Source organism: Spodoptera frugiperda, chromosome 30, assembly GCF_023101765.2.
Source record: "Spodoptera frugiperda isolate SF20-4 chromosome 30, AGI-APGP_CSIRO_Sfru_2.0, whole genome shotgun sequence".
NCBI lineage: Eukaryota > Metazoa > Arthropoda > Insecta > Lepidoptera > Noctuidae > Spodoptera > Spodoptera frugiperda.
Window position 1 is genome coordinate 10433514 of NC_064241.1, and position 13934 is coordinate 10447447.

General features: G+C 33.4%; 1 protein-coding gene across 1 annotated transcript in view; it reads left to right on the plus strand.

The window, feature by feature from the left end:
• The window catches only part of LOC118269550 (progestin and adipoQ receptor family member 4), a 93914-nt gene that overhangs the window by 14539 nt on the left and 65441 nt on the right, over positions 1–13934 (plus strand). Inside the window, exon 2 of the mRNA XM_035584691.2 lies at positions 11073–11294. Within this exon, the coding sequence (XP_035440584.1) occupies positions 11073–11294 (222 nt within the window). The remainder of the gene's footprint in view (positions 1–11072; positions 11295–13934) is intronic.

Here is a 13934-nt window from a genome sequence, read left to right on the forward strand (position 1 = left end):
AGTATACTGTTAGTAGCCCACTGCAGAGTAGACTGCGCGACGTCGCCGCGTCTGCGCTCACTGCTCATGACGAAGAGTTCCTCGGTTACTCGAAACTAGTAGAGCTTTATTAATGTATGTGAGTAAACCGTGATTTTTTAGTTAATTTAGTATGTTTCACGATAATTATTATAAAAATATAGTTATACTGGGTATAAAAATTCACTGCGTATTAGATTATTATTATGTATTTAGGTAGTAACACGATTTTTAGGGTAATAAGTTAAGAACAATGGATTTATATTCAGTCTTTAACTTATCTTGTTGGACGAGTATACGCTCTGGTCTAAACTTCCAATATTGGATTTCACACGGAACCCTTTGCCGGTGGAATGAATGCGGTGGCTCTGTGTTTGGAATACAGTGGTCAGGGAACTCCAATTATTTGCAAAGGGTCAGTGTCGTACCTACCTATTGAAGAGTTAAAGAATATTCTGTTGTAAAAATAGTAATTATTGGATGCAGATGTTACAATAGGGATGTGTTGCTAGATTTCTGATTGCAGAAATAAAATTCTGGCGTAATTAGCTTTTAAGTTCGTAAGACATTTAATATTATTCTTAAATACTGAGACTAGAGTGTACTATTTACGAAAAATTATTTTATTCTAATACTATAATCACATTTATTTTATATGTATATACAACTTAAAAATAACTTAAAAAAAAAGAAATAAAAACTAATTTGAATCTAAAATAAAGAAAAATTAAATAAAATTTCTCGTTAGGAGTTATTTATTATGAGAGTATACTTATTCATTACAGTGTGTAACTAGAATTTATATACAACAATTACAATATACAGCATGATTTTCTTTTTTATACGATAAAAACAAACCAGCATTTTTACTTACATTTTTACGTGGAATTCACAAACCCGTACACAAACATTTCAAACTCATTCGATTAAAAAAAAACTCTCAGCAAACGAAATAAAAAAATACAGACCCACGCAACACCCGCAGATTTTACTGGAAATTGCAAAGTTTGGACATGCCCGTATCAACACACATACATAGGTAAATACATATAAACAAACATACGTACTAACTCCAAGAACATGAACCTGTGTCAAACTGTCAACACATTTTAACGCATTTACAACTTTAATACAAAAAGAAAAAGGTTGAAAATGTATTAACCATAAAGTGATAGCTTCATATGCTGGAGGACTATGTAGTTTCCTTTATGATCCTGGGCCGGGTAAACTGAGTTACATACATATGAAGCAATTTATTAGGGGCCTGTTATGTCATGATGTAATGAAGACTAAGGACACTATATAACACGTTTCTTAGCAACATCAAGTACTTGTATACTTTAGTTTATGTTTTAAATCTTGTTAGTTTTAACTCCATTATGGCGTGAATCTAGTTGAAAGTTTGTTACGCAAAGTTACTTTAAGTTTCTCGTGGTAAGTAAGATACATTTGTCACAGTTGTTTGTTTATATGGTTAGGTGATCAATCTGTATGAGTGCTCTAACCCAAGGGTGGATTAATGGTTATTAAATTTTAGTTTTGAATACCTTTGGTAATGACACAGGTCCGGGATAGTATGGAGTGTTTATCAATAAACTAAATCGTACAATAATAACTATGAAACAAAGAATTTATTTTTGCAAATAGGCTACAAAAGAGCACTTTAACTCGCCAAAATAGACCTTAATTTGTTAAAAAGAAGACATAGAACTTTTCCAATTTGTTAAAAATTATCATCTGTAGAAATATATATGAACAATACTAATGTAAAACAGTAACCTAGCTTTAACATCTCGTACATACAAGAAAAAATTAGAGGAAAATAATCCAAGAGCAAGCGCACAATTCATTATACGTTACCGCGGTATAAAAAGTGGAGAGATCCTCATTACGCAGCCGCCACAAAAAATGGTAGAAGAAGCGGACAAGAGCCGTGTCCAACGCTTACGAGCTGAAATCTACTTTCATGTTTATCAGACATGGAACATAAAAGGGAAAGTACAGTAATAATTAAGTTATATTACGTTATCTTTCAGAATCGCAGTGATTCGGAGAATTATATAGAGTATTCCGAGAATAAGGGTACGGGGTTTACGTATTATTGTGGAATAGGGATGATGACGGGATATGAAAATTAAAAATCTAATTAGTCCGTCAGTTAGGTAATTAAAAAATATTAGACACGTATTTTGTCATACAAGATAACAATACTTAGATAAAACGAATTAAAGTTTGTTAGACATCACTTGTAGGTACGTTTTATATGTGTAGAAGTGATTTGATTCCGTAAGAAAATAAAAAATACGTTAAAAAGTACGCGTTTTAAAATTATCTACAAGACGGACATTAAAATTATTAGTCATCTTACAGAATAAAATACAGAATTCTGTATTTTTATTTCTGTATATTGAGAACATAGTGTATTTATGTTAAATTTTAAAAGTACTACTTGCAACTGACCGATACGCAAATTTTTTTGCTGCAGTACAGTGCGAGACAAAAAACAATGACAACATAGCAAATCCCACAATTTTAAATAGTTTTAACAAAAGTTGACATTATAGTAAACCGTCATTGTCTAGGTTATATTATTAATTAACACATGAAAATTAAACGCAACAGTTACGAAATGTTACAATGAGTTGGCAGATACATAGTTACAAAATGTAAAACCGTTTATTTCCCTCGAGAAATATACAGACCTACAAGTTACGCGCGGTATATTTTATACTATAACATATAACGTAATATATATGCGAAACAATATGGCCACCAGTACCACAGAGTAAAAATCGTATTACACGCATTCACTTGGAAGCGATAAATTGTTTTTTTTTGTCCGATAAATTGTGTGTGTACAGGTAGTGTTCAATGTTCCTAAACAGCAAGCTTAGTACTTCAATAAGATGAAAATTGGAAATATTTTTAGTTTTTTTCTTTATGAAAAGATTAAATGATCGTCTAACAATACAGTCGATTTTTAGTTTTAATTTCGCTTATAGACCAAAACAAAATAAAAAAACTAAAAATCTAATGTATTGTTAATTTAGCAACTAATTCTATTCTATATATTAAATGATCGTGCTTCATTGTCATATCCTTATTAGCATCTTACTTAAATAGCAGTCGTCTAAAATCTAGAACCATAAATAATAATTAGTGACAATGAAAGCTTTAAACATACCTAATTACCCACATCTATACCTACTTATAATCTTTATATATATAATTCTTCTGTACGTGTGTATGTCACTGAACTTCTCTTAAACGACTGGACCGAATTTGATGAAAATTTTTGTGTGTGTTCAAGGGGATCTGAGAATGGTTTAGATTCACAATTTTGTCCGCTGGACAATGCTTTTTTAATAAATTTTTAATTTATTAGTAGTTGTTGATTTTGGAATGTTTTACATTGGATCCGACAGACGGCGCTACTATCGCAGTGTCAAATATTAATGACGTTAGATATTGTCATAACATTTGAATAACAATTTTCATCAAAAAGGTCCAGAATGTTTTAGCTTATTAAAAAAAGTTTAAAATTTTCAAATTAAAGACGTGTAGACAGGACAACGTCTGTCGGGTCCGCTAGTAATATTATAAAGCTGAAGAGTTTGTTTGTTTGAACGCGCTAATCTCCGGAACTACTGGTCCGATTTGAATAATTCGTTTTGTGTTGGGTTATCGAGACAGGTTATAGGATATAAAACATCACGCTATGATCAAAAGGACCCGAGTAGACCGAGTGAAACCGCGCGGAAGTATCTAGTTATCTATCTATATCTATACATATAATAAAATCGTAGAAAAGTGCTGTCTGTACATTGAAAATAAAAATAAAAAAAATAGCAGGGGTTATTGTTATGTCGATGTCGAACCCAAAAATGTAATTAACTTTTTTTTGTCTGTTTGTCTGTTTATCTGTTTGTCTGTTTGTCTGTGTGTCTATGCGCGCTAATCTCAGAAACGGCTGATCCGAGTTGGATGCGGTTTTCACGAATATATTGTGGTATGCTTCAATTTACATTTAGTGTTTGTTTCATGTCAATCGGTTCATAAATAAAAAAGTTATGTCAAATTAAAGAATCACGTCGAACACTATTCTATGCTTATACCATTAATCTCCGCAACTATTTGACGGATTTGGTTGAAATTTGGTACAGATATAGTTTAGAACCTTAGAAAGGACATAGGATAGTTTTTATTTCAAAATCAAAAAATAAAAATCTTCTATCTATACTTATAATAAATCTGTAGAGAGGTCAATTCTGTACATGAAATATATTTCCAAAATAACTATCAGCGGGTGATTAGTGATCGATACTGACACCAAAAATGCAATCAGAAAAATTTTTGTCTGTCTGTCTGTCTGTCTGTCTGTCTGTCTGTATGTTCTTTATAGAAATAAAAACCACTCGACAGATTTCAACGAAACTTGGTACAATTGTTCTTCATACTCCTGGGCAGGTTATAGTATACTTTTCATCACGCTACGATCAATAGGAGCAGAGCAGTGAAGGGAAATGTTGGAAAAACAGGAGAACTTACTCCATTTTTTAAGCTTCCGTCGCGTGTGCAGCCTTAATGGTTAAAGCTACACAAAAATCATGTATGACGGAAATATTCTCCTTAAAATTGTTTAAAAAATATTTCACGACAGCAAATGTCTATCTTTTATGGTTGACTCACTATAACACGTATAACTCCCGATAGCTTAGCAGTTTGGAGCTTTCTGATTATATTAGTCTACTCTTACGTGTATAACACTCTCATTCATTCATTCATTTATTCATTCATTCATTCATATTATAATAAATCTGTAGAAGGGTCAATTCTGTACATTGAAAATATTGAAAGAATAAATAGCAGGGGGTGTTACTGGATCGATACCAAACCCAAATATGTGATTAAAAATGTTTTTGTCTGTCTGTCTGTATGTTCAGGCATCACGTGAAAACTAACGGTTCGATATCGATGAAACTTAGTATAATATCCTTATTATCCTGGCATAAAACAGGATTCCTTTTATCCTGGAAAAATACGAAGAAAAAAAAATCTTTATTTTTCGGTTTTATTCTACAGAACGCGAGCTCAACACCAATAGCTCAAAAGAGGGATCTCCTTAATTATTATGGGTCTCGCCATATTTGTGTCCAATAGATATTTAAAAGATGTCATTGTCAGAGTTACTCAAAATGGAGAAATAATAAATAAATAAACGTTATTCAAATCATTAACTATTCAGACCCAAATATTAATGTTCACGGGTGTAGATACTATTAAGTATTTTACTGTTTCCTTTTACGGTCATGCTGTACCAGCAGTACTAGTACAGGAATTCTGCCAGCGCAGTGACTCAAAGCATTCGTTTGTACACACATTTTGTTTATATCTCTTTTTATTATCTGTGTAAAAGAATACTATTTCCTATAAGAAGAAAATTATTACGAACACCCTGTATACGACACCAGCAATTTATACTACGCTAACTCAAAAAGCGTACTTTACAGTAGAGGCGTTTAAAGGGAAAAACGTGATAACTTTTACATTAATTAAGATACATATACCAAACGCATATTATATTTAATTTATTCATTGTAATATCTCATATTTATATTTCCTTAATTATTTCTATTTTTTGATTTAGCGCCAGTTAGCCTTATATAAACGTAATTCATCAAAAAAATGTTACATCTTATACACGTCTAACTTATGTTAGCGAGCTCCAGATGGCGTTCAATTTCCTATCAGCATCAGCATGCGAAGCAATTTATACAAATTCGATCGCTCACAGACATCGAGCTAAGATGGATTCATGAATTTTAGAAAATTATGTTTGCTTTTTTCATGGTATAAGCCGGGAAACAAGAAGACGGATCATCTGATTGTTAGCAATCGTCACCGCACATGGACATGCGCAGCCCCAGAGGCGTTACAAGTGCGTTACCGTTTGGGGGTTAGGAATTTAAGGCTTGTTGGGAAATCGCGGATTGTGAAGATTCGGGGTAATTGGGTCTCTGGTAACCACAATCATACAACGAAATATAAGCAAACGTTGTTTCACGTCTATTTTCTGTGAAACCGTGGCATGGCTCTCCCACACTTGATGTGAATAAGAAGAAAAACTAACATACATTACATAACTTTACGCCTTTTATAAATCTCCAAAGGAGAAGGCAAAGGTACACAAATTAATACAATGCGATACTCACTTTTTACCTATTATAAACTCTTTGTTCGACCCGGGAATCCATATGACCGAAAAGTCAGTCAGAATAACCCTAGCAATAGTTTACATATTTCAAATTTTACCCCTTGATGATTTATTGAGGAATCCTCATAAATTACGTGTGATATGATCTAGGACAAACTGTGACTAAAGTTAGATACATATTGCTTTGTTTATACTGCTACAATATGGTACATACATATATAAATGATGCTATTCTATAATAATATAAATGCGAAAAGTTTGTATGTTCGTTTGTTTGTTACTCCTTCTCGTCAAAATTGCTGAAGGCGTCTAGATGTAATTTGGAACAGAGGTAAATTATAATCTGGAAATACATAGGCTTTTAAGAGTAAATTTCGATTTCCATCTTGAGATTTTATATACAAAATAAATTATTATGGTTTTGGTTGTCTTATTTCTTGGGTTTGGTTTTAATTATTCTGGTTACCGAGTATCCATTTGTAAAGTGAAGTCAAAAGAAATGTTCTTTACGTTATTCAGTTGAATGTAGTGCCAAGATGTACCGCCTACTATCTGCCTTCCATCAGACATTAGGGGATGATAATATTATTTTTATTAACGTACCAAGGACTTGTAGGTCATATAAAATGGCATACATTTTCTTCACTATATTAATAACCACATCACGTTTTAGATGTCACCAGTGTTATTACACACATAATATATAACATACATATATTATATTATGTATAGTACAACATAATCTTTCATTTACTTACTTGAATTATTGTTACATATTTGTGTGGGTAAATTGACGTGTAAAAGAGTTACATTGTAACCTATTTGCAAAATAAATATCATTTATCATTTAAATATATGTATATTACGTTTGAACACTTATAAAATAATATCCCCCTAAATGTTCCTTACTTTAAGGTACTTTATCCTTGTCAACAAATAGGTGAAACCTCACCACAAGCAAAGTGAATCACTAAAGAGTAGTTTTGCCATCTCTCCTTTTGAATATAGAAAAGATAGACCTTATATAATAATCTAGATAAAACAGGTTTTGTTTACGTAAATAATCCCGAGCAAAACACGAGGCTAGCTAGCTCTTATAAAAATCCAATATAAGAGCTAAGCCGGCCCGTCTCATGCCAAAATGTAGGCAGATTCATAAACATAGCTTGCGCTGAAATCCTACGAAAAATATGTAAATAACGGTAAATCTGCAAACAAAATCGTATTCTCTTTATCTGTGTTGCAAACTAGACTCAAAATAAACAAACACAAGGTTTATTTTTGAAAGCAATTTATTTTTAAACAAAGAAACTGATTTGGAATTATTTAATTGGATTCAGATTTCGGGGGTCTCCTTTTCGGGCTGGGTTTTTTGTTTTCGGCAACGTTTTGTGTTGTTTAATAATTCTGAAAATTGGAAAGAATATATAATTTAATATGTTATTACTTGCAGACGTTGTCGTTGTGGGCTATTCTCAAGGTGTTAAGTTAATGATTTTGATAGTCAAAGAAATTGGTTTAATGCTTTTAGAATTCTTAGCACGGACCTTTTTGCTTACTGTTAGAAAGATCAACAGAACTGTAAAGAATAATTTTCCTTTTTAGTGAGTTACCAAGACTGATAAGAGGATTTGAATTCGCAGATGAAGACATTAGACAACACAATATTAGCAACAACATATGAATAACTAAACACTCGTACATATTTTAGTTCACACATTTAGAATTCAGCACTAGAATCCATTAGGCAATGCTTTTAGCATAATCTGTAGTAAACCGTCGTTTTCCAGTGTAGAGTCATTTGTCTTAAGTTTCGCAATGTATGTAGGTATATAGTGACTTTGTAAGCGAAAACAATGTTTTATCATAAACACATGCAGGAGACAGACATCGCATATTTGTAGAATGTACATATTTTTATTAATAATCTGTCATCGCTACATAGTATAAAATAAAGTCCCTTTCTGTCCCTATGTCCCTTTGTATGCTTAAATTTTTAAAACTACGCAACGGATTTTGATGCGGTTTCTTTGATAGAGTGATTCAAGAGGAAGGTTTATATGTATAATACATGTAAAATATATCACCATTGCACCCATGCGAAGCTGGAGCGGGTCGCTAGTAAATTATATTTTTTTCGGAATACAGAAGAAAATTCTAGCTTACTTACTTTGATTTCTATAATCTACTTAAAAGGTTCCTATAATAAGTTAAATGCCGCAAGCAGTGCTAATGGGATCATGGAGAAGCCTTAGTATCTATACCTAGATACGTAGAGTAGAGGTTAGATGACAAGCGCGAAATGTGACGATAGCGTGCGTATTGATCATAATACAGACAAACAGACAGACAGACACATGAACTTTAACTTTATGGGACAAACTGAAATAAACCAGTTAACATGGTTTTGCTTTGTATGATCTTTCCGCACATTCGACGATCAGTTTATACTGGTTTTACATAGGTTAATGTATAGCCGTATGTGGACTAGGGATATTATCTTTTTCGTCTTTCCTGACAGCATCAACCTAGTGCACCACTAAGACTCAGATCTGCTTGTTTACCGCTAAAATATTGCCGATGGTCGTCTCACTTCAGTTTCAAAGTAGTCAGAGGGATCTGACTGCCTCAGCCGGTATTGGAATACTTGGCATTAACATTTCTAGCGATGTCCAGTTTCGTGGCCACCTGCTTCTATATAAGGCGCAAGTTCGGAATACGGGCGCAAAAGGAATTATGAAAATATGTTTAAAGTTTATTAGATTTTCAACTTTATTGTTTTTATATAAAGTCGAAACAATATAAATAATTATGTGTTAATAGTTTATAGATAAGTTGACTTACTGGACTATGCTGTACCTAAGTACCTTAAAAAATACTAGGCAGATATAATACAACAGATCCACAAATCGCGTGTAGCCATTCGTATTCATTGTGATTCTCTCGCAAGATCTAGGTCAGGACAATCTATATTTGTCTGAATAATTAACTTAGGCTAAATGGTAATCCGGGGGAGTTCCAGATATATGACTGTTTACTATTTATGCTTCATGTTTCTCATTATTGAGTACATGAGATATTTTCGTCACGTTTCGCTTCGACTATGAATGAACTAAATACTAGATTTAGATGTTTTCTTGTATATCGAATTTTGGAGTCAATGTAGCTAATGTCACAAGAAAGAATGTGTAAGTTTATTTAATTGTTGGTTAGTGTAAAATCCTATATTTTATTTCCCGTTTAGGATCAGTATTATTGGAATCCTGAAGCCAAAGTTCTATGGTTTTTTTTTTGAGTGGGGAAACTCTTCCAATCCAATTACTTCTCTAGCATTGGTGAGAGGGAGTGTCAAACTCTTACTGACTTAAAATTACCCTGTTCCTACTCCTGCTTTTCGAGCCGGAGCTCCGGTAACCCGCTAGGCAGTCCGCAGCTCTAGAGTTTGCAATTATGCTTGTTTAGCAGCATTATGCATCATTAATGCTAGTGGAATTCTTAGTCTACGGTGTACGTCCTACGTATTATCTATGTCTACAATGATCTACGCGATAAACTATAGAATTATATGTATAATATGTTTTATTAAATAAACATATACGTATAACAAAAACTGTCCGTCCTTGTTTAGGCACACAATATTATCGGTCATGTCATTGTCCTAGCACTAATTAGCTGTTTACGTGTCACGCAACGTGATTACAATACCTACAGATTTGACAACCGACATCCGTGACGTCACCACACATTGTACTGGAACGACGGTCACGGGTTTTAACAGTTTTAATATACAGCATGTCTTATATTTTGAACAGGTTCCGTAAGTAGTATAAGTTATAATTAACGTTACTATATACACTTTACTTCGTTCGGTGGTTAAGTGTTACTGCCGAACAAAAGGTTTTATTTTCGATTCCGGGTTGGACAAACAATGAAATTCACAGCCCAGCCTACTACTAACTTCTTGCCCACAGTTTCCTACGTATTTTAACATATAATATGTTATTTTTTCTGCCGCCTACTCTTCAAAAATAAGTTTTAATAATTTTGTTTACTTTCAGTTATTAATGATGGTAGCAAAATAGGGACTTGTGACACCAAAATATCACTGCGTGCTCCTAAAAAGATATTAACGAGCCTGTCAACTGAACAATTAACTTGACAACTCGATGTCAGCGTAATTTCATTATGTTAACGCGTTGCATGACGTGATATTGACATATTTTCGGTTCAAAATCTTTCATATTAAACATTATACTAGAAAGTGTTATTTTGTCGGTGTTTACCTACTTTCTACCATCGTAAATTTAGATAGAAAATAAGTTATTTCTGAGCGAACACTATATTTTAGCTAGAATATCAGTGTATACATTACACTTACTAACATAACGACTACATCCGAAGCTTGATAGTGTTTATTTTATAGCCTTTGTTTAATATAAACCTTACAATATAAGTATATTATATATGTAGATAGTCCACAATTTTACAAAGATTCTTAAAGTGCCTATAAAAACTACTAGTTTAATCAATTTTTAATCCTTTTTGTACCAATCTAAATCCTAGCACATTTTTAATTACTATTGTAATAAAATATTAATCAAGATTTTTCACCGACTGCACGGTTGGTGCGGTGGCTGGGCAACTGGCTGCCGTGCAACGGGTAGCGGGTTCGATTCCCGCACGGAGCAACTCTTTGTGCGATCCACAAATTGTTGTTTCGGGTCTGGGTGTCATGTGCATGTGAACTTGTATGTTTGCAAACGCACCCACGACACAGAAGAAAAACCGTTAAATTCTTATTTATAGCACTAACTAATATATCTTTTTCCTTTGGTTCCAGGAGTGTCCCTCGTGTACATACTGGCGGTGCTGCCAGGGTTGCTCCCCTGGCGGAGCGGGCCCGGTGCCTGGTTCCTATCGATGTGCCACCTCCTCGGCGCGCTGGCTCCCTGGTGCGGCTCCTTCCTCTACCACCTCTTCATGAACCACACGCGCGGGGAACAGCTGTACCATCGACTGCTGCAGCTGGATATGCTTGGCATATGGGTCAGTCAGAGCATAGGTAAGTCGTAGTCATTAGTTATTGAACTCTTTATCTATTTAAATACATAAATATCTCAATTGTATTATATCTGACTCTATTTGGCCAAACCATTCTAAATATGTCTTGTATTTCGAGAATTAAATAAAAAAATATTGAAAGAAGATAGATGAAGTCAAGTACTTCATCTATTATTTTAAACACGGTAAATAGTATTTAAGTAATGGTCTGTTAATGGAAGTTAATGGTTTGTTTGGTAAATAAAATTTTCATAGATATAATTAAAAACTACGTTTGCAATGGCAGGGTCGCCATGCAATGACGTGTGTTAGGGAGCGTAATAAGGAGACGTGTTGATGCTATGAATACCTTTAATTGTCTCTCCTTATATGACTAACTTACTCTACTTATAGGCGCGAGGTGTCACACACACTACAAGTTCATTCATATTTTTTAGTGTCTAGTAAATGTATTCTCTCATCGATATACGTAATTTAATCGTAAGGTAATTCGTACCCTACCGACAGACTGGCTACTGAAGCTTATTAAGTATCTGGATACTTATTCCGGGAGATCGATTCCCGAAACTCTATTTGTAGAATGATAAGAACGAGATTATCTTCATCAGAATATTTGATCGGCAAAATGCTAATGAACAAGTTTGTTAAACGGTTCGTGGAACTGACAACTTTCGGAGATCTAATTTGAGAACGAAGATACTAAATATAGAAATAGAATACACGTATTTAGAATTACCGTGGGCTCACTGGAGCATGGGGTACGAAAATAACTTATGGAAATTCATTGGCTTAATATGAATATACCTCAAATATCTATGTATCTATATACCCTCCCGATATTGGAAATGCCCATTCAATGGTTACTCTCGACATGTAATGTGTGAGTATTTCTACCGCTCATAATGTTCATCCATTACCTGTCTTACTGGCGAAATTCATGATCGGAATATGCCAGACAAATATTCATCTTACATGCTTGATTTCGCGTGTTTAATGAGTTTCGATAGCTTCGTATAGTCATTGAATTTAGTCTTAACTGATTTAGGTACATTCATAAAACTAAATAAAACAGCGTAGTTTTAATATTAGGTTAATAAAAACTAATAATAATGGTTTTTGTTAAATTATTTAATCAACTTGAATAAATTTCATTAGACATCAGTTTATTTTTAATCCACATATTAATATAGAATTTAAATATTATGCCTGTGTTAGACAGGTTTATCTGCCCACTGGATGTCAGACACAGGCTGTTATAGTCCTACGCTTTTATCATCCACTTGAATAAGCACCCTGTATACTACGAGTGTCACTTCAAATGACAACTACACAATATTATTGGCGGGAATTATGATTAGCGTACAAATATTGACATTGGCTGAATGTGACATATCTTTTCTTTATTTTCTGCTCTATTTATTATGAGAAGTAATATAAAAATGTTTCGTATAAAGTTTTGACGATTTTTACGCAGATTTGACAGCTTGTCACAAAAGTTTGTTTTAATGAGGAAGATACTTAGGTTTTGCGAAATGAAAGTCTGTAATTTTATACACTAGCGACGGTTAATTATGTTAATCTGGTGTGTGACAAAGGTGTGCAAATATAATTGAGAGAAAATTTTCCACTTGTGCTTGAAAGAGCGAATATAACGACAGTGCTACCCACACAGAACAGGAAAATTACACTAAAATCAGGCAAGTGAGTATTACTAAAAATTTTACACGAATTCGTTAGGTAGTCATATACGTACCTATATATGTAGGTTCCTATATACATAATTATATACAAAGACGTTCTGAGACACACTGAGATTCCGTTTACTTTTTATTTTGATTTTATATCTGATCGAAATAAAGTTTCTTTGTTTGACACGATTAAACTCATATATTTATATCTAACAGAGCTATAATGCCCACTGCATTACTAAATCACATATAAAATATTCTTCGACTGCAATGGTCCAAAATTCCATATGAAAAATGAACAATAATTCCACTATTATATATCAGAAACAAAGTCTCACTTCTACACTAAAGACAAAGTTATCCAAGTGAGACAGGATCACATTACAAAGTTGTGAAAGAACAGAGGAAGCAACGGAGCGAAATATTTTAATATCAGTGCGAAGTGTTATACAACATCTTCATTTGTTTAATCAAATTTAACTTCCAACTTTCTCTTAGGGTCTGTCACGCATTTCCCCAAGTTAAACTTGAAGCTAGATTGTTAAAGAAAATCTTTCACAATGAATCTACGTCAACGTTTTTGTTACAATGCAATTTAGCGCTTTAGGGAGACAAGTTTTAAAGCGATTGAAGCGCTTTCACGCGACGCGACAGTCAGTCAACGTCGAGTGTGGATGGCGTTGAAAATGTTAGTTAAAGTTTTATAGAAAAAAGAGTTTAACTACGTGTTTGATAACGTTTTATGGTATCAGAACATGAAAGGTTTTGTGAAATAATGAGAATGGGGAAAATGTAATAATAAATGTCTAATTATACTTATCATAATACGGTTTTGGCTTAGAGTTACACCGTGTCTTCTCAAAAAAATAACATAATTAAGATTTCCAGCCTTTACTTGGTTGGTTCTAATAAAAAGTAGCCACAACCATATTCCAAGCATTTGTTTGAACGAC